This window comes from Mus musculus, chromosome 2 (genome assembly GCF_000001635.26).
Source record: "Mus musculus strain C57BL/6J chromosome 2, GRCm38.p6 C57BL/6J".
Lineage (NCBI taxonomy): Eukaryota > Metazoa > Chordata > Mammalia > Rodentia > Muridae > Mus > Mus musculus.
In genome coordinates, this window is record NC_000068.7 from 6,377,417 (window position 1) to 6,395,764 (window position 18,348).

The following is an 18,348-nucleotide window of genomic DNA, read 5'->3' on the forward strand; positions in this document are numbered from 1 at the left end:
TTAATGTTGAGCTAATGCTGACAAGTTTTCTTGACAAACCATGGTTTGATTGCTTCTCATTTTGCTTATTCATAGAGCATGTGACAGATTTAGAAAAGCTTGCAGCCTCATTGCTTTGGTCGCAGTGTTATTCTGGAGCTTAAAAGCTGTAAGATCTCTGCAGGTTAATTAATCTAATAATGTTCCTATCTGTTTAATGACCAGTAATGATACCTATTTCATGTTTCTGATGTGAGGAGATTAGACTATACAGAATAATTAATGCTAGCTGATATTTGTGAAGCTGGCCTTTCATTGCTAACTTAATTTATCTGGTCTGTTGATGAGTGACCAGCACATTTGTATAACACTTTTGGTCCTTGTAATGTAAAGGAGATCTAACCTAGTATACAAGCCACCAAACTCAACAACTTTATTAGCATAATAGTAGCAATGGAATGTAAGTAATACCGTTGCATAATAAACACACATGTACATATTGAAATGCTTATGTATAATGTTGCTTAGAATTATTGAGTGAATTGTATTTAAAACTGCTGTGTGTTGTGAGAATTTTGAGATACCATTCTTGAGTTTAGGGGACTTTAGAGTTTATTTTTACTCTGTGTTTATGGATGTTTTGATTGCATATATGCAAGTGCAAACGTGTTTGCCATGCCCCTGAGGCCAGAAGAAGGCATTGGACTTCCTGGAAATTGGAGTTAGACAGTTGTGAGTGAGTGGGTGCTAGAAGCAGAACCCTGGTCCTCTGACTGAGCAGACAGTGCCCTCAACTGCTGAGTCATCTTTCCATTCTCTAGGGCACCTTTGGTCCACTCTCTGCCATCCACTGTTATCAGATTGCTGGGTTTTGATGGCTCTATGCTCCAGTGTTGGGGATTGGATCTGATGCTTTGATTTAATCAGGAGTCTTCATGTCTAAATCTGAAGGTCTTTGTCCTCAATTGGTTTTTGTTTGATCAATAAAGATGCCAGTGGCTAATGGCTGAGCAAAGGGAGACGGAGCAGGACCTTTAGATTTGTGCAGACTAGGAACCGGGAAGAAGGGAGATGAGAAACGCCATGATTCAGAGGAGAAGGATTGGATGCAGGAGCTGCAGGAGAGAAAGCCAGCCAGCCACGTGAGAATTCGGGTGGGTGGCCACTGGCCACTTCCCTGATTGGGCCTGGGGTAGCAGGAGAAAGATTAGGAGCGCCCAGCCTTTGAGGTAGCCAAGGCATTTTAAAATGCCTGGTGTGTGTGTGTGTGTGTGTGTGTGTGTGTGTCTTCCATTCTTGAATTCAGATAGCTCCTGGGTGGGTTCGTGTGTGCGATTCACCAGGAGCCAAAGTGGTATAGGCCAAACTCACCGCTGCACTCCAGTTTGAACAAGGGACCAATACTTACACACTTCAAAGCATGGCAGTGCAGCTCTCTCTTCATAGTTAGCTGGCACTAGGCAGTTTGTTTCAGTTTTGGTGTGGTTTGGCTTTTACATACCACTTTTAAAAGAATAGAGAAGTACAATATTTGGTTGGACATAAGTTTTCTGCACCGTCTGAAATGACTTCCTATTGGAGTAAGCAGCCTGTGAGTCACCTTACGTTCCTTGTGTCTGTAGCTGTAGCCTGAGTGGTAGTAAGCCTGGCCTAGAGTAATGACGGGTCAGCAAGGCTAGATTGTGAGCCTTGGCTCACACAGCACCAGCCACGCCCTGCAAACAAACCCTGCCCCAGCTGCATTACTCTTTGTTAACCCTTAGAGGATACATGTTTGTTTTCTGAATGTCCTAGCTGTAGGGAGGGAGTTAGTGGAGTATCTTCCTGTAATTGTGAAAATTAATTGTAAAGGTAGTTAATTCACTGTCAGTCAAGAGCATAGCAGTCTAGGAATGGTTACTTTGTACATTAGGTCAGTTTTACAACTTTTTGTTATCTTTTGTGTTTATCCTAAAACCTATAACTTTAAAAAAAAATAGAAAGGCATATAGTTGCTGTCCCAAAGAATAATATTTGTAAATTGTTCTTGCTGTCTTTAAAGCACCAGTAATCTCCTTTTTGCATAAGTGACTGACACTTTGGTGAGATTAGAAGCTACTGGGATCTAGAATACAACTGTAAAGACTGATAGGTGAGAAGGCTAGGCAGGAGAGGACATTTCTGTCACCCTAGCATTCGGAACCGAGGCAGGAAGATTGAGTTTCAGATTTGTTTCTAAGGAAAGTATTGTAAGGACCAGTGCTATTGGAGTATCTGTAATAAGATTGCGTGGCATACATGAGCAAATGCGAGATGCTTACAAACATGACATTGAAGCAGACAGCCTGGATTTCAGTCCTGCACTGTAGCTTAATTCCAGTATGACCTGAATTGTTTAATCTGGCCACATCAGTCTCCTCGTGTGAAAAGTAGACCTAATCGTAAGCCTCCTAGAGCGGCTGTTGTGGGGAGTGAGCTCATGTGTACTAAACGCCTACCTACCACAGCATCCTTCAGGTAGTACAATCTCAGAAAACAGCTGCGCAACAGCCACAAACAAGGCGTTGTTGCAGACTACTCTTGCGCCATCTATTAGACAGTCTTCCTGCTGGAAGAGCAGTTAAGGTTTAATTTGTCAGCAGCAGTAGGCGAGGCAAAGGGAGTAAAGTGACTCACCCCTTGTCTTGGGTGCAAGTATCATAAACATCTTATGTTTCACATCAGAAGAATGGTGTTTAAATATTATTACATCACTGTTTCCTTTTTCTCTGTGAGTCACTGTATGAAGTGGGGGAGTTACTAGTCTGATTTTAAGGCTTCTGGAGTCAGTTGTGATTCAGTTTTGTCATAATAAGTAAGGCAGAGAACATCCTCCATTGGCTGATTGAAGACATGGCATTGGGTTTGCAAAGGGCTCCTTCCTTCGACTTCTCTTAGATGAAATTATCCACTGGGTGACTAAACACCAGGCACTCCAAGCCTTCCTATGGGGCAGGTACCTTCCTCAGCAGGGAGGAGGGCAGACCATAGAGAGCAGGTGCTTAGAGACAGGCAAGGAGAAGGCAGCCAGCCTTGCTCTGACGATGTAGCCCCTCCACTTTAAGCATCCTTTTCCCTGGATGGTGGAGAGAGGGCAGTGTGGGGGAAGGTTCCACATGTCGCCCTAGCTGAAGACTTTCCGCTGGACGCGAAGGATGATGGGAACCCTGGAGAGTGCCGAGCCTTGTGGTAGAGAAAGTGAGACTGAGAAGTCCTGTGTGGGAGCAAGCTGGGAGAGGAGGCATGGAGGAAGTAGGTGGAGCATAAATCAGCAGACACGCGCAGGCACCTGTCTTTTCCAGGTGTGCTGCTTACCTTTCGAAGGGCATGTGAATAACCAGAAGTGTACTTTAAAGACACAGATGTAACTGGCTGTGTCTAAACTTTAGATACAATAAAAATGTGTCAGCTACAAGCAGAATTTTCAAATTGAGTAAATATGTAAAAGCAGAAATACCCATTTGGCAGTGGAAAAATCTATCTGAGACATGATAGATTCCAGAGTCCAGCATGGAGGGAGGCCAGCTGCCTTTACTTCATGGTGATAGTAGTTAGTAGAAGAGTCGTGTAAGCGAATGCCAGTAAAATTCTGTAGTTACCAAATATAGAAATCTGGAGATCAAAAGCATCAGCCAATTATCTTTAAGTTATCAGGCAATGTAAAGTAGAGTAGCCCATAGTTGAAGTTTTGATTTATTTTGAGTGGGAGAAAAAGATTTTCTCTTATAATAGAGTCCTTGTCAGCATTTGTTTTTTAGGACTTTGAAGCCGTGCGTGGTGGCACATGCCTTTAATCCCAGCACTCGGGAGGCAGAGGCAGGCGGATTTCTGAGTTCGAGGACAGCCTGGTCTACAAAGTGAGTTCCAGGACAGCCAGGGCTATAAAGAGAAACCCTGTCTCGAAAAACCAAAAAAAAAAAAAAAAAACCCAAAAAAGCAAAAAACCAAACAAACAAAAAAAGAAATGATTTTGAGTACAGTGGTAACACATTTACTGATAATTAAAAGATAATATTAAAGCACGTAGGCTTATTTCTTTGGTATGCTTTTATTGTATGAGCTATTGCATATTAACCTAGGGGGATGTGGAATGTGTACAGAAACATGGAGCCGTTTGGTGAGGACGCCTGATTGCTTTGGAGGACTAGGGTTTATGGCACGGGTCCTTTCAGATATCCAGTCTTCCCTGGCATTCTTACCTCTCCCATGGTTACTTGTCCGATTTTTATAATTCCAACTTTGATTAGGATCTTTTGTTGTTGTTCCAACGTGAACATAAGAGAGAGAGGGTGGAAAGCCAAGCAAGCGATTTTTAAAGATTAACTAACGTATGAGCTGAGGAAGAAGGAAGAAGAGTTTCTCCTGAGGCTGCGCAGTTCTTGGAGACATTTGTGTAATGTGTAGCTGACAGTCCAGACATGGAGGAGGTGGGACTGCACTGGCGAGTGATCTAATGGGGGTGGGAGGGTGTGTGTGTGTGTGGTGGTGGGGGTTGGCACAGGAGGACCCTGGCCCAGAGCTTCTTATAGGACTCCTGCTGGTGCCCTTGCTGGAGGTAGACCTGGATGCTGTTTCAGAGTAAGCCAGCCCAGGGAGCACTGAGCCACCAGGCAGTTGGTGATACCAAGGGTCCTTTTTGTCTTGATTTCTTTACAGTTGTACTTTGAATGTAGTCTGTTCTACTTGAGCATTCCAGCTTTGGATTTAGAGCCTGGCAAAATACGTGTTGACATTTCGAACCCTGGGTGACTACACTAAAGTCTTAGCATGTAAACAACACAGTCCCACCTCCCCATCTTCCATGTTGGCAGCTTGGCCACCATGGTGGCGCAGTGTGCAGCATGGACATTAGTAGACAGCATGAACCACAGCTCACTGCCTCTGCCTCTTCCTGCCGGCTGCTAAGCCCATACATAGGTCCTTTTGTCTGCAGGCTTGTAGAGACTCACTAGCACCACGTCGTACTGGCGGGTAGAGAGAGCCAAGGGCAGCGTCTTTTAAAGGATGCCTATGGTTTATTTGTACAGAAAAGAGAACATAAAAATGTACGAGGTAGTGGGTTTGACTCAGCACTGAAGATCTCTCGCTGCTCTTCCAGTAGACCATATTGAGCTCTAGTTCCTAGCACCCACAAGCAACTCAAGCTCTAGGGAGACCTGACATCATCTTTGGCCTCTGTGGACATGTATTTGTTTACACAAACACACACACATAAAATAATAATAAGATATGTATGTGTACAAAACATGCACATTTTTGTATACTATAGAGAAATTTTAGTTAATTTAAGATGCTTGTACAAAAGAGACTTCAGTTTGTAGTGAGTTTTGTATGTGTGCATATCAAGGTTTATTTTGGATGCTGACAATGTATTCTGAATATTAATAGGCAATACAGTTTTGTATAATCACAATAATGGCATCTGAGATACTGTGGTGAAGTATGTAGAGGAAATATCCTAATTTTGTGGGTGTCAAGGTCACATGAGTTAGCCTTCTCGTGTACCATTAAGGTTCATGCCGCGCGCCCTTTGTATCTTACTTCATATACGGGCTGTAGCTTTTGTACTGTTTACCTGTTTGGAGGGTTCTAGCAGTCTGCCACTCTCTTCTGACAACATCGCACGGATGGTTGGTGCCCTTGAGATTACTTGGATGGGATGAGCCCTGAGAGCATCTTGTAGTCCCCATCCCAATGCAGAGGGGTTGCTCTCTGGGCAGCTGTGTATTTGACATGGGGAAATGTCCTTTGTCTCTTGTGATTTCTTGGATCCCGTGTTTCCTTCTGTTTTGATTCTGTAGAAAGAAAATTATTCTATACTTGTTTTTAAAAATAAGCAATATTTTATTTAGGGCTATTAAAATCAGTGCCAAGATTATCACTATGGCCAAGAGAATTTAGATCAAGCTCAATTCTAAATATAATGAGGATTTATACTAATGAGCCACGGGGGTGGGGTTATGTCAGTGTCTAGAAAATGACCAGGAGACAAATATAACAGGATTCTTGCAGGCAGAAGGCCAGGATGATCAGCTATGTGGGTGAGAGATTTGCACCAAACTGAGTTTGCATGATTCTTCCTACAACTAGGCTAGAGAGCCTGAGACTAGGGCCAAAGTTCAGGGCTTTGTGGAAGAGGAAGTTAAGTCTTGACTATTGTGCCTTTTGTTATTTTGTGTTGTCTTTTTGTAGTGTATTCTCAAATTGCTGGTCAGAGAAGCATATAGATGTAGCAAACTTTGAATTCTTCTATATTTATGTTGCTGAAGCAAGAAAAAATTGCCACATGACTTTTAAAAAATGCAGATTTATTCTCTTACAGTTCCAGAAGTGAGAAGCCTGAAATCCATTAGCTGGGTCAGTAAGGTTGCTTCCTTCTGGAGTCATCAGAGGAGAATATGTGTCCTTTCAGCTCTGTCTTTGTGGCTGTTCTCCAGCCTCTTGCTTCCGACCACTCTGGCTGGCTGTTCTTCTGCTATTCAGGATTTTTGTGATGGAATAGGGCCCACCTATCCATTTCTGATGTCTCTCCTCATGATCCCTGCCAATCACAAGTGTGACCCTTGGCACTATGTGCTGACTTCACCGGATTTAGGATTAGGCTGTGTCTTAGTTAGGGTTTTACTGCTGTGAGCAGACACCATGACTAAGGCAAGTCTTATAAAGGACAGCATTTAATTGGGGCTAGCTTACAGGTTCAGAGGTTCAGTCCATTATCATCAAGGTGGGAGCATGGCAGCATCCAGGCAGGCATGGTGCAGGCAGAGCTGAGAGTTCTACATCTTCATCCAAAGGCTGCTAGTGGAAGACTGACTTCCAGGCAACTGGGGTGAGAGTCTTAAGCCCACACCTACAGTGACACACCTACTCCAACCAGGTCACACCTATTCCATCAAGGCCACACCTCCAAATGGTTCCAGTCCACTCCCTGGTCCAAGGATATACATCACAGGCTGTGAACATCACAGTAGTTTGGTGGGAAAACATTCTTCAATGTATCTCAGCTTGTTACTTTTTAATATCTAAAAGCATATTTATTTTTTCTCATTTGTGGCATAAAATTCCAAGTTTGTGACAGTTTTTCTTAGGACTTTGAAAAGTGTGTCTCGTTATCTTGTAGCTGATGAGAAGTGTGGTCGCAGTCTGATTCCTGTTCCTTAGGGTATGATTTGACCTCTTCCCCATTTTTCCTCCTGTGCTTCTCAGAGCTTCCGTTGTTAGATACTATCTCTGCCCCCAGTGGAGCATAAACTTGGCTGTCCAGTTCAGTGATTTACTGTTTCTAGACACACAAAAGGTAACAGGGCTGGTGATTTATGCAAAATGCTTTCCAAATTATAGGTTCTTGCCTATTTAAATAAAAGATAATAATAAGGAAAAACAGATAAAAGAATAAAGTTTTTAGTCCAAGTATATGGCTTATTAAAATTTTTGAAATGTGGACTAGGAAGATGACTCAGTGGTTTATCCAGGTCCGGCTGGGTAGCCTGAGACCGCACCCACATCGTGGAAGAGGAGAAGCAGCGCTTGCACGTCGCCCTCTGGCCTGCGCACTGGGGCGGCCGCGGTGGATGTGCTTCCCTTCCCCCAACAAGTATAATAAACTCCTCTTTCCAAAGTGCCCGGATCACTGTCTGACCATGTGCTTATAGTATGAATCAGGACCTGGCATTTTAATTAATTAAAAAAATAATTAAAAAATTAAAATTTATGCTCAAACATAAAATAGACTTGAAAAGTATTTCTTCTTAGATTTAATTTGTGTGTGTGCTTACGTGCGTGCTCCATGACAACTCTTTTTTTTTAATTTTTAAAATTTGTTTTTTGTTTTTTAAAATTAATTAATTTATTTTATTAAGTATTTTCTTCATTTACATTTCAAATGCTAACCCAAAAGTCCCCCATACCCTCCCCCCCCCATACTCCCCTACTCACCCACTCCCACTTCTTGGCCCTGGCCTTCCCCTGTACTGAGGCATATAAAGTTTGCACGACAACAGGCCTCTCTTTCCACTGATGGCCGACTAGGCCATCTTCTGCTACATATGCAGCTAGAGACACAAGCTCTGGGGGGTACTGGTTAGTTCATATTGTTGTTCCACCTATAGGGTTGCAAACCCCTTTAACATCTTGGGTACTTTCTCTAGCTCCTCCATTGGGGGCCCTGTGTTCTATCCAATAGCTGACTGTGAGCATCCACTTCTGTGTTTGCCAGGCCCCGGCATAGACTCACAAGAGACAGCTATATCAGGGTCCTTTCAGCAAAATCTTGCTAGTATATGCAATGGTGTCAGTGCTTGGAGGCTGATTATGGGATGGATCCTCGGGTGTGGCAGTCTCTAGATGGTCCATCCTTTCATCTCAGCTCCAAACTTTGTCTCTGTAACTCCTTCCATGGGTGTTTTGTTCCCAATTCTAAGAAGGGGCAAAGTGTCCACACTTTGGTCTTCATTCTTCTTGAGTTTCATGTGTTTTGCAGATTGTATCTTGTATCGTGGGTATTCTAAGTTTCTGGGCTAATATCCACTTATCAGTGAGTACATATCATGTGAGTTCTTTTGTGATTGGGTCCATGACAACTCTTGTTGGAAGTCCTAAGAATGTGGCTGGTTTGGCCTGTGAGAGTGGCATGTGAGGTCACTTGTATAAAGCCCCTGTCTGCTGTGAGGTGGAATGCTGAGTGTAGGCTGCTGTGGCTCCTAGCTGGGATTCAGCCTGAAAGACATAATTTTTCTCTCAACAAATATCATCTTTGTTTGAGTATCCACAGTACAAGTAACCACAGTGAGGCCTTCTTCCATTTGGAAAGAGAAAGACTGCGTCTCAAAGCTTCTTGTCTTGGGCTGGTTTCACAATTTAAGCAGAGCCGCGCCACACCGTCTTTTGTTTCTGTAAGCTGCAGAATGTATGAGGTACCACCTAACGCTCTCACAGTAATGAGACCGTGAGTAGATAGTGTTCTATGAGGACTGAGACTGCTGTCACCTTGCAAGGCCAGCCTGATTATCTAACCAAGGGTAACGTGCTTGAAAATTGATACTGCTTTTTCTATTCTTCCTGCATACCTTTCTAAGTATTCACAAGGAAAGACAGTCTGCTCTCAATGGGCTATGGGAGTGAATTGGAAATTTAGAAATGTTGTAATGTGTGTTTTTAAAGAATGTAGTTCAAATAGATACTTATTCTTAAAAGTTTGGGGACGGCCGGGTGGTGGTGGTGCACGCCTTTAATCCCAGCACTCGGGAGGCAGAGGCAGGTGGATTTCTGAGTTCGAGGCCAGCCTGGTCTACAAAGTGAGTTCCAGGACAGCCAGAGCTAAACAGAGAAACCCTGTCTCGAGAAACCAAAAAAAAAAAAAAAGTTTGGGGAGATTTAAATGATTTAGACATCAAATTATGTCAAATTTTAAAATGCTTCTGAAAAATACCGTAGTTATTTTCTTCCATAAATTTGTATCTAGAGATATTTTCCCATAGACTTGAGTATTAAACTAATATATTAGTAAAGTAAGGGGGTATTTAAAATAGTAATTTCTCAAGTTTCACCATGCTCTTATTTTTAAGGACAGGGAATTCTTTATATACCCCTTTTTAACAGTCATGTGAAATTGTACTTAAATCATGTAATACTTTGGCAATGATTTTTTTCCAAAGAAGCTTTTTTTTTTTTTTTTTTTAAATGGATTTCTCTTGAAAGTGGAGCACTAAGTTATGGTGTAAATAGTGGGCTAGAACCCTGATGGGGTTTTGATTTCATGACGGCGCATGTGTATCACTGAGGAGCAGAGGTGGCACTGAGCAGTCGTTGCTCAAACCTCTGCATACTTGATCAGAAACGAGGTGGCCTTTGCTGTGTTTGTTTGTTTGTTTCTTTGTTTGTTTGTTTTTTGGGGGGGTTGTGATCAAAGTTTTAGGGTAAATTATTCTCACAATGGAGGTTTTAAATAAGCAATCTAGTATATGTTGAAGGCTTATCAACTGAGACAAGAGAGCAGGAAACACATTTTAAGCAGATTTACTATGTTATAGGTGACTTCCATGCAGTGTGCAAATTCAGCAGTAGAAAAACTAGTATTTCCTTTCTGTCTCTTAGAAGAAGCATATTTGGCTATAATTTATAAGGTTGGTTGGGCCTTTAATCTACTTTCTTTCTAGAATACATCATTAATGTTAGTAAAATTTTCTCTCCAGAGAGATACGCAAGGATAGGACATTTATAAGGGTATTTTTAAAACTTGCTTATTTTCTGGAGTTTTGATCATGTTAAATAAAGGGCATGATCATTCTCTCAGGAAACCAAGATTCAGTTTCATTTATTCCAGAATCCAGATCGCTGTTAGACAGTTGGCCTTCCCTGGCAGAGGTCTTTAGTCAAGGTTCATACAGAGCGGCTTGCCCACATTTCTTGGATTATTGACATTGCAGTTCCCACCCACATTGTTTCTTGTTCTTCTTTCTTTTACTTTTTAAAACCTTTTCTTCTTATGTCAGAAATCCGTTTGCTTTCCTAGGAATGGTAGGGGGAGTAAAGGCCCACTGTAAAAGATGCCCTAGGAAAACATGTCCGTTGGATTGGAAGGAAGTATTTGGCAGCTCTGGCTACATTCCAGGAGCTTTTAGTAGGTCCTCAGCTTCTCAGCTTGAATTTTAATTTCTGTACACTGGGTTTCTTCCCTGTCAGTAGTGACGTGAGCATATTCCTTCAGAGCTGAGCGGCAGAGGGGAGCCAGGGGATGCTTATCTCAGATTTTTCTGTGTTCTAGTTCTCTGTACACATCTCACGAACAACTAGTGTCTGTTTGGTTATTCTGTAAGACCATTCTACTTAAGTGCTGTTCACTCTCACACTGAAAGATTGCTTATTAATGTTCTGTACCCCTATCTTCCTAGTGAATCTGTCTTCAGGGTGCATTAGTCAGTTCTCCTATAACTGTGAGAAAATACCCCTGATAAACAACTTCGACCTGTTTTGTATCTCAGTCTCTACTCGGCTGGCTCCACTGTTGTGGACTTGTGGCACCATCATGGTTGATGTTGGAGCAGAGAGAGACAAAAGCATGGCCAGTGACCCACTAATTCACAAGGCATTAGTCCTCCAGGGGTGTTGATGTCCTCACCATCCATTCACCTCTCACTGTGTGCTCAGCTAGGAACCACTCTCTCAGCACATCTCTGATAGACAGCTCATGCCTAAACTGTGATGCTAGACCTTTAAGGGAGGGGTTCAAGAGTCCCTAAATTGTTTTAGGAATGGGATTTGAGGGAAAAGTAGGCACGTTTGTTCCATCTGTCGTCATTTTTATGAAGCAGTGGTTAAAGAGGTGGGCTGTCCCGTCAGGACTGTCTGTCTGGATTTTGAGCTTTACTCTTCTTCACTAGCTGTATCATTGAGCATCTGTTTGGTATTGCTAAACCCCATGCATGATGGTTATGATTGGTGCTGGGTTAAGAGTGGTACTTGTCCTACAGTACTGGGAGAATTTGTGGCAAGGCCTGCTAAAGAAGCCACTGCAGTGTCTTGCTGTCTGCCAGCCCTCAGCACACTGTGCTGGTGTGTTACCCTTGCTCTTGTGAATTCCCTGTTCCTCATGTTTGCCTTGTCCAGGCTTTTCATTTGGACAGCGTTGCCTTTTTCTCCTTGATTGCTAATGCCTTCTACACAGTCTCTGATTTGTACCTCCCCCTTCCCCTTCCCTTTCCCCTCCCCCCTTCCCTCCCCTCCCCCTTCCCCCCCTCCCCTCCATCACCTATCCACCTACCTATCTGTTCCTGTGATAGTACACAGATCGAAGCCAGCGTGTGGAGGAAAGTGTTATTTGCCTTACATTTTCATGTCACAGTCTGTCAGTGAGGGAGGTAAGGGCAGGAGCTGAAGCAGAGACCATGGAAGAGTGCTACTTACTGGTGTTCTCTCTGTGGCTACTTCAGCTTTCTTATATAACCCGGCCAGTGGTAGCACTGCCCACAGTGGACCTTGTCCCTCCAATATCAATCATTAATTGAGAAATTGCTGCAGAGATATGTGGACTGATCAGATGGAGGCTTTTCTCAGTTGAGATTTCCTCTTTAGGTTGTCTATAGTTTGTGTCAAGTTGACAAGACAACAACAGCAGCAACAACAAAGAGAATACTCCCTAACTTGTTTGAGTCCAGAGTGTTTTGTCACAGCAATAGAGAGCAAACTAGGACAAGTTATACATATTTTATTTTTACGCAAACATAAAATATTATTATATGTGGCCCTTTCAGCATCCTTAGTGTTATTTATCCTTCCTTCCTTTCTATCCCCCTGCATTGCCCGGCTTCTCACTTCCCAGTTAAATCCTCTATGTCCTGTTTTTACGTGAAAATTTAAGCGCTTACTATTTCAGCTTCTATTTCCTATTCTATAAAAATTTTAATTCAAAGTATAGCTACAAGGCTTTTGTATGCCCGGCCCAGTTTCTAAATTAATGACACGGAGACCTTTTATTAATTATGAAAGCTTAGGCTTGTTCCCAACTAACTCGTAATTTAAATAAACCTTTTTAGACTAATCTGCGTTCTGCCATGTGGCTTGCTACCTTGCCTCAGTCCCAGCACCTGTATCTTCCTCCTTGTCTTACTGGCAAATCTTCTCGCCTCTGATTCTGTCCCAGAGTTCCTATCTCTGCTGGATGCCCTGCCTATCCTTTCCTGCCTATCTATTGGCCGTTCAGCTCTTTATTAAACCAATCAGAAGGTGTCTTGGGCAGGTGAGCAAGGACAGAGAAACATCTTCACACAGTGTACAAAAAGATTATCCCGCTATCTTGCTCTTCTTACTCCCTTCCTCTCTTACCCACCCCTCTGTCCCTTCTCTTCCCATTTCCCTCCCCCATCTCTCCCCACATGTTTATGGCCAGCCTCTACTCCTACTCCTTGTGTCTGTCTGTCTGTCTGTCTGTCTGTCTGCCTCTCTCTCTCTCTCTCTCTCTCTCTCTCTCTTCCCCATGTCCTGAATAAGCTCATTCTATATTTAAAAAAAAAAAAGATTATTCCAACACAAAGTTGATCTTTGAGTGCTGTATCCATTACTTTCCTAGTCACTGTGGCCAAATATTATACTACGTAACAGACACAGCCAAGGAAAGACATGCTTATTTTGGCTTATGGTTTCAGGGGACTGGCTAGGAAGGCAGGGTGATAGGAACGTGTTGCCGAGTCCTCTCAAATGCTCTAAACGAGCAAGCAGAGAGAAGTGCCAAGGCTGGGCTCTGTGATCAAGGCCTGCCTTTGTCCCCCTGACCCATCTACCAGTCAAGGTTCTGTGTCCCAAAGGTTCCATGGTCTCCCACAACAATACAACCAGATCAAAACCAGATACTGAGACATGGACTTGGGAGGTGTGAGTAGGTGAGGGAGGCACATCTCACTGAAAGTGAGGCCACACCAAGGGCTTAGATTTGTGACGCTGGTGCTGTATTACTAACGTTGCACTCTTTGACTTTATGCACAGTGTTGGCATGATGGGTCACTTAGTATTCTGTAGCTGCACCGAAAACATTGTTTGGATTTTATTACTTTTTCGTTGTAGGCCATATTGCTTTTATGTTCTATTAGTTTTATGACTAACTTTATAATACTCAGGATAACAGCCCATCTAAATGTGATCTCTCCACAGATTCCGACCAGGATGTAGCACTCAAACTTGCTCAAGAACGAGCTGAAATAGTTGCTAAATATGACAGAGTAAGTATCTATATTTACTCTTTAAGTGTGTTTATGAAAAAATTTATATAAATAGAAAGGGGCTTGCTTTTTGGAGAGCTGAAATCACAGGAAGTTTGCTGTCTTTGTGAGAACATAGAGTTCAACTCTTTCTTTTCCCTCCCTCCCTCCCTCCCTCCCTCCCTCCCTCCCTCCCTCCCTCCCTCCCTCCCTCTTGCCTCCCTCCCTCCCTCTTGCCTCCCTCCCTCCCCACCCCCCTTGTTGCTCCCTGCCACGTTTGCCCACTCTGCTTCAGTGTCTGTGCACTGGCCTCTTCCTTCCTGGAGTACTTGTGTGCTGGGTTTGCAGAGCCCCCACTCCCCACCTCTTTGACGTGGCTCCTCAGATCCTCCTTTCTGAATGTGATCTGCAGCTGCTCTGTTTATCATCATCCGAATACCAGTTACTTCAGGGCTTTGATATATTTTGCTTGTTATCTGCTCTTTCATCTAGAATAGAAATTTTTGGGGTTAAATTTTGTTTGATTTATTCCTCTAAACTAAATACCTGGAACAATTTTTGACTCATAGCAGCTACTTAGTAAGTACTTGAGTATGTAAATATATAGAACTAAAAAATCTTATATGAATACTGTATTTGTGGTCTGTGAATTTACTGCAAATCTCAGATTCTTGTATTTATGTTTCATATAAAATCAGTTTTAACTAGCATTTTACCCATATGTTGCAATGAGATTTATTTTTTAATTTTCTAATATTTTTGTTCTTTGAGAATCTTGTACCTGCATACAATGTATTTTGTTCATATTCACCCCTGTTCCTCCTAGCTCCTCCCACATCCACTCTTGCACCTCTTTTTCCTATTCTCAAGTAGCTTACTTTCCTTTCTTTCTTTTTTTTTTTTCCCCACCAAGTCCAGTTTGTGCTGCTCGTACATGCACATGGGTGTGTGTAGCCTTGGCGGGATGTGTTTATCTCACTAGAGACCATGCCCCTAGAAGAACCTGACTCCTCTCTATCTCGCGTCTATAGTCTGTCAGTACCTGGCAGTAGTTCCTCAGCTCAGGGTAGAGGCTTAGGACCCACTCCGTCCTGCGTGCTGAAATGCTGACTGCATGGATACTGTGCAGGCAGCCACCACTGCTGTGAGCTCCTGAGTACACTGGTTTTGGTTATACCCAGAGAAGACACTGTTCTATCCTGTTCTCCCTGGCCTCTGACTCTAACAGCCCTTTGGCCCTTCTTCCACAGTGTTCTTGAGCCTTGGAGGAGAAGAGCCCATTCATGGTAGACACTCAGTTTGACCCGTAGTGAGTTCCTGTGTTGACAGCTGTCTGCTACACAGAGAACTTCTCTGATGAGAACTGGAAGCTTTGCTCATCTCGGGAGAGAGATGAGTCTTTAGAGGGCAGCGAGGTGGTCTAGGTTCACCCCAGGGCATATGAGTTCCCCAGCTGTGGATTCTTAGATTTCCTTCACCAGGCACGAGTTTCTCATTGTGAGTGCCCTTGTCTTGGTTAGCTTTAGTGGTCAACTTGACACAGTCCAGAGTTATCTGAGAAGAGAAGCCTTCCTTGAAAAATGTATAATGTCTATGAGCACGTCTGTGAGTCTGTTTGATTATTAGTGATGCAGAAGGTCCACCCTGCTGTCGCAGGTACCACTCCTCAGGTGGTAGCCCTAGCTATATAAAAATAGATTGTTAAGCCAGGAAGCCTGCCAGCAAGCAGCTTTCTTTCACAATTCCTGCCTCACGATTCCTGCCTCACGATTCCTGCCTTGAGCGCCTGGCCTCACTCAACCTCAGGGTGGAGTGTGTCCTGCAGATGGAGGCCGGAACTTCCTCACAGCACTTATGGGCACATCTCGCCAGACTGGTCAGAAGCTCACAGGGCTCACAGCTGGCTCAGACTACTAATGGCTCTTCCTCAGTAGCCTGCAGAGCATCTCCTGATCCCGGGAGAGCTGGCCAGCACACCTCTCTCTTGTGGCCTTTACAGACTTCCCCTTCTCTCAGTTTTACCCCTCTCTCCTCTCTCACCTAAAGCTCCCTCCTCACCCCCTTCTTCCTCTGTATTAGAGTCGTTCTTGGTTTTCATGTAAAGAATCACCAATAACTTGTCATCAACATTTGTCTCTGTAGTTATTGCTCCTTTAATAAGCTAGAACGTTTGTTTGCAGGTCTCACCTACATCTCCAGCACCCGAACGTAGTCATACATCTTTTTTGATATTTTGTAAGCATAATAGGAACATGAAATTACAAATAGCCATCTGGCCTGTGCCTTTCCTCTAGGGAAGCACAACGGCAGTGTTCAAACGGTCACGTTCCAGAGTTCCCAGTGCTGTGTTAGTTGTTGGTATCACCCATGAAAAGCCTCCATAACTTAGCTAGCTGCACAGCTAATGGACAAGGAGCCAGTAGCACTGATTATGCCCCTGCAGTCACCTTTCCACCACACAGCCACCCACCTGTATATAGTTGGTCAAAGTTAGGACTAGGGGAACTTTAAATAAGTAATACAGAAATGGTTTCTGACAGTTCTTGCCCTTAGGATATTCATAGTCTACTGGAGGGAAAACAGGAGCAGACATTATAAAATACACTTGAATGGAAGTGTCCACAAGTCTAAAATGTGAAGGGTTGACATTGCATTTAGGTATCCTAAACTCATCAGTATTACCCATGGGTAGGTAGTACCAAAAGTGCTTAGAGTGTGGGCACGGCAGCATTTAAGGGTCACCTATGACAAAGCAATCATACAGAGAGGTCGAGGGCTTGAAGAGAACTGTCAGGGATCAGCAGAGAATATGCTATACAAGTGGGGAGACCAGCGAGCACGAGGGCCATTGCCAAGTAGTGCTTGCAGTAGTGTTAAGCCTGAGAGTGCTCTCAGGCAGACACCTGTTTTGAGAGAGGAAAAAGGGCAGGGGTAGGGAAGTTTGCTGTATAGCTCTAGCAAGCCTGGAACTCAGAGAGCTCTGCTTGCCTCTGCCCCTGAAGTACTAGAATTCAATGCATGTGCTATCACACCCATTTGGAAGCCAGTGTTTTGCTCTAGCAACAAGAATAGATTGAGGGCTGATGTAGCTGGGGAACCAAGCAAAGGAGGGGCAGAGCTGCATCGTCTTTTCTGATAAGTCTAGGTGAAAGGCCTGCTCTGCAGAGTTCATTGTAGAACTCAAGGTTTCTCGGTTTCTCGTGTAGTAGCTTTCTGTCCCCTGTGACTTCCCTCAGGACACCTTTGATGAAGAAGAGCCTGTCAGCTCTTAGTAAGGGGCAATAATGACACTGTCAGAAATGGTGCTTGCTCTTTCTCACTGGAAGAAGGTTCCTCGGCATTGTAAACTCCTCTCATCACCTCTGTTTCAGGGGCGGGAAGGTGCAGAGATCGAGCCCTGGGAAGATGCTGATTATCTTGTTTACAAAGTCACCGATAGATTTGGCTTTTTACAGTAAGTCACACAGATTGAAAGCTGTCGTTTTTTTTTTTAGTTATAATCTTTCTTTGGTTATCTGTTATTACATTTAGTAGATTGTTTTTCTAAGATTCCAGGAGTGATCTAGTTTAACTTCCGTGGGTAAGATCGAGCTACGGTTAAGAATATAATCTGTACTGCCTTCGTGTTTTATAAAGCGCACAATCAGTGCATAAATGAGTTATATTAATAATTTAATAGTTAAGTGCACATGGATAACATTTATATTTTAAAAATATTATAAAACATTTAATTTTATATGGATGAATTTTTAAAATAACTAGCAATTAAAAAGTGAGTGTTGTGCAACCTAAAATTGAGCAATGAAAAAAATGCCAAATGAATCTTCCTTATACTTGTAAATGTAATCATGATATTGCTCCTCAAGATTAACTTTATCCGATGTTTTGTAGAGACTTGAGTGAGGTAGACTACTGGTAATTCAGCTAAAGATTTGACTCATAAAGCTATCACACAAACTAATGTCCATCGGGTGTTTTAGGTCCTAGAGCTGTGTGAATTGTGTGTTCATTTTGCTGCTAGCTGGCTTCCAGTGAGTGAGTGAGTCCATACTTCATCTAGAGGAGAGACTCAGAATTGCCTTGTGTGTTGTAAGTGTGCTGAGGCTTTGAAGAGCTCAGATGTGGGAGTATCTCACGAAGCTCTTTTTGTGTAGAGCTGGAGCCTGTGTGGAGCTGTCTGAGCCTTTGACCTTCCCTAGAGGACAGCAGAGCCTAGGATCCGGGCACTGTCCGCAACTCCCTGTCTTCCTTGTCTTTATTTCCTTTGTTTTCTTCCACCTCCCTCTCCTCCTCTCCCTCTTCCTCCTTTTTCTCTCCTTCTCCCTCCTCTTATCATTGAACTGCCACAACTGTGGTGAGAAGCCATGGACATTTATTGTAGTCAAGTACAGACCCGGGTTGAATCATGTTTTGAAGGATGACAATCAAGGATAAGGACTCTTAAGCCCAGTCGGTCACAGAGTCGGTCTGCACATTAGAAAAGCTGAAAAAAAGAAAGATGGGATGCAACTCAGTTCATTTTGACCATTCCATCCGTATAATTATGTGTTTTTAAGAATTATAGTGTAGTGCAAATAGTATGAAGTGCATTTAAAAAACCCTACTTTCCAAAAGGGTATATTAGTTGCCTAAACTTTCTTTCTTGTCAGTTGAAACAAATTTA

General features: G+C 43.1%; 1 protein-coding gene across 7 annotated transcripts in view; it reads left to right on the forward strand.

Annotated features, from left to right (window-relative positions):
• Positions 1–18,348, forward strand: part of Usp6nl (USP6 N-terminal like) — a 125,540-nt gene that overhangs the window by 54,660 nt on the left and 52,532 nt on the right. For 5 of the 7 annotated variants that reach the window (NM_001080548.1, XM_030252265.1, XM_030252264.1 and 2 more), the window contains 2 exons: positions 13,639–13,706; positions 17,057–17,139. In NM_001080548.1, coding sequence (NP_001074017.1) covers positions 13,639–13,706; positions 17,057–17,139 — 151 coding nt within the window. Of the gene's footprint in view, positions 1–8,768; positions 9,015–13,638; positions 13,707–17,056; positions 17,140–18,348 lie in introns of those variants that run through there. The other 2 variants (XM_006497568.4, XM_006497570.4) reach the window with 2 other exon arrangements.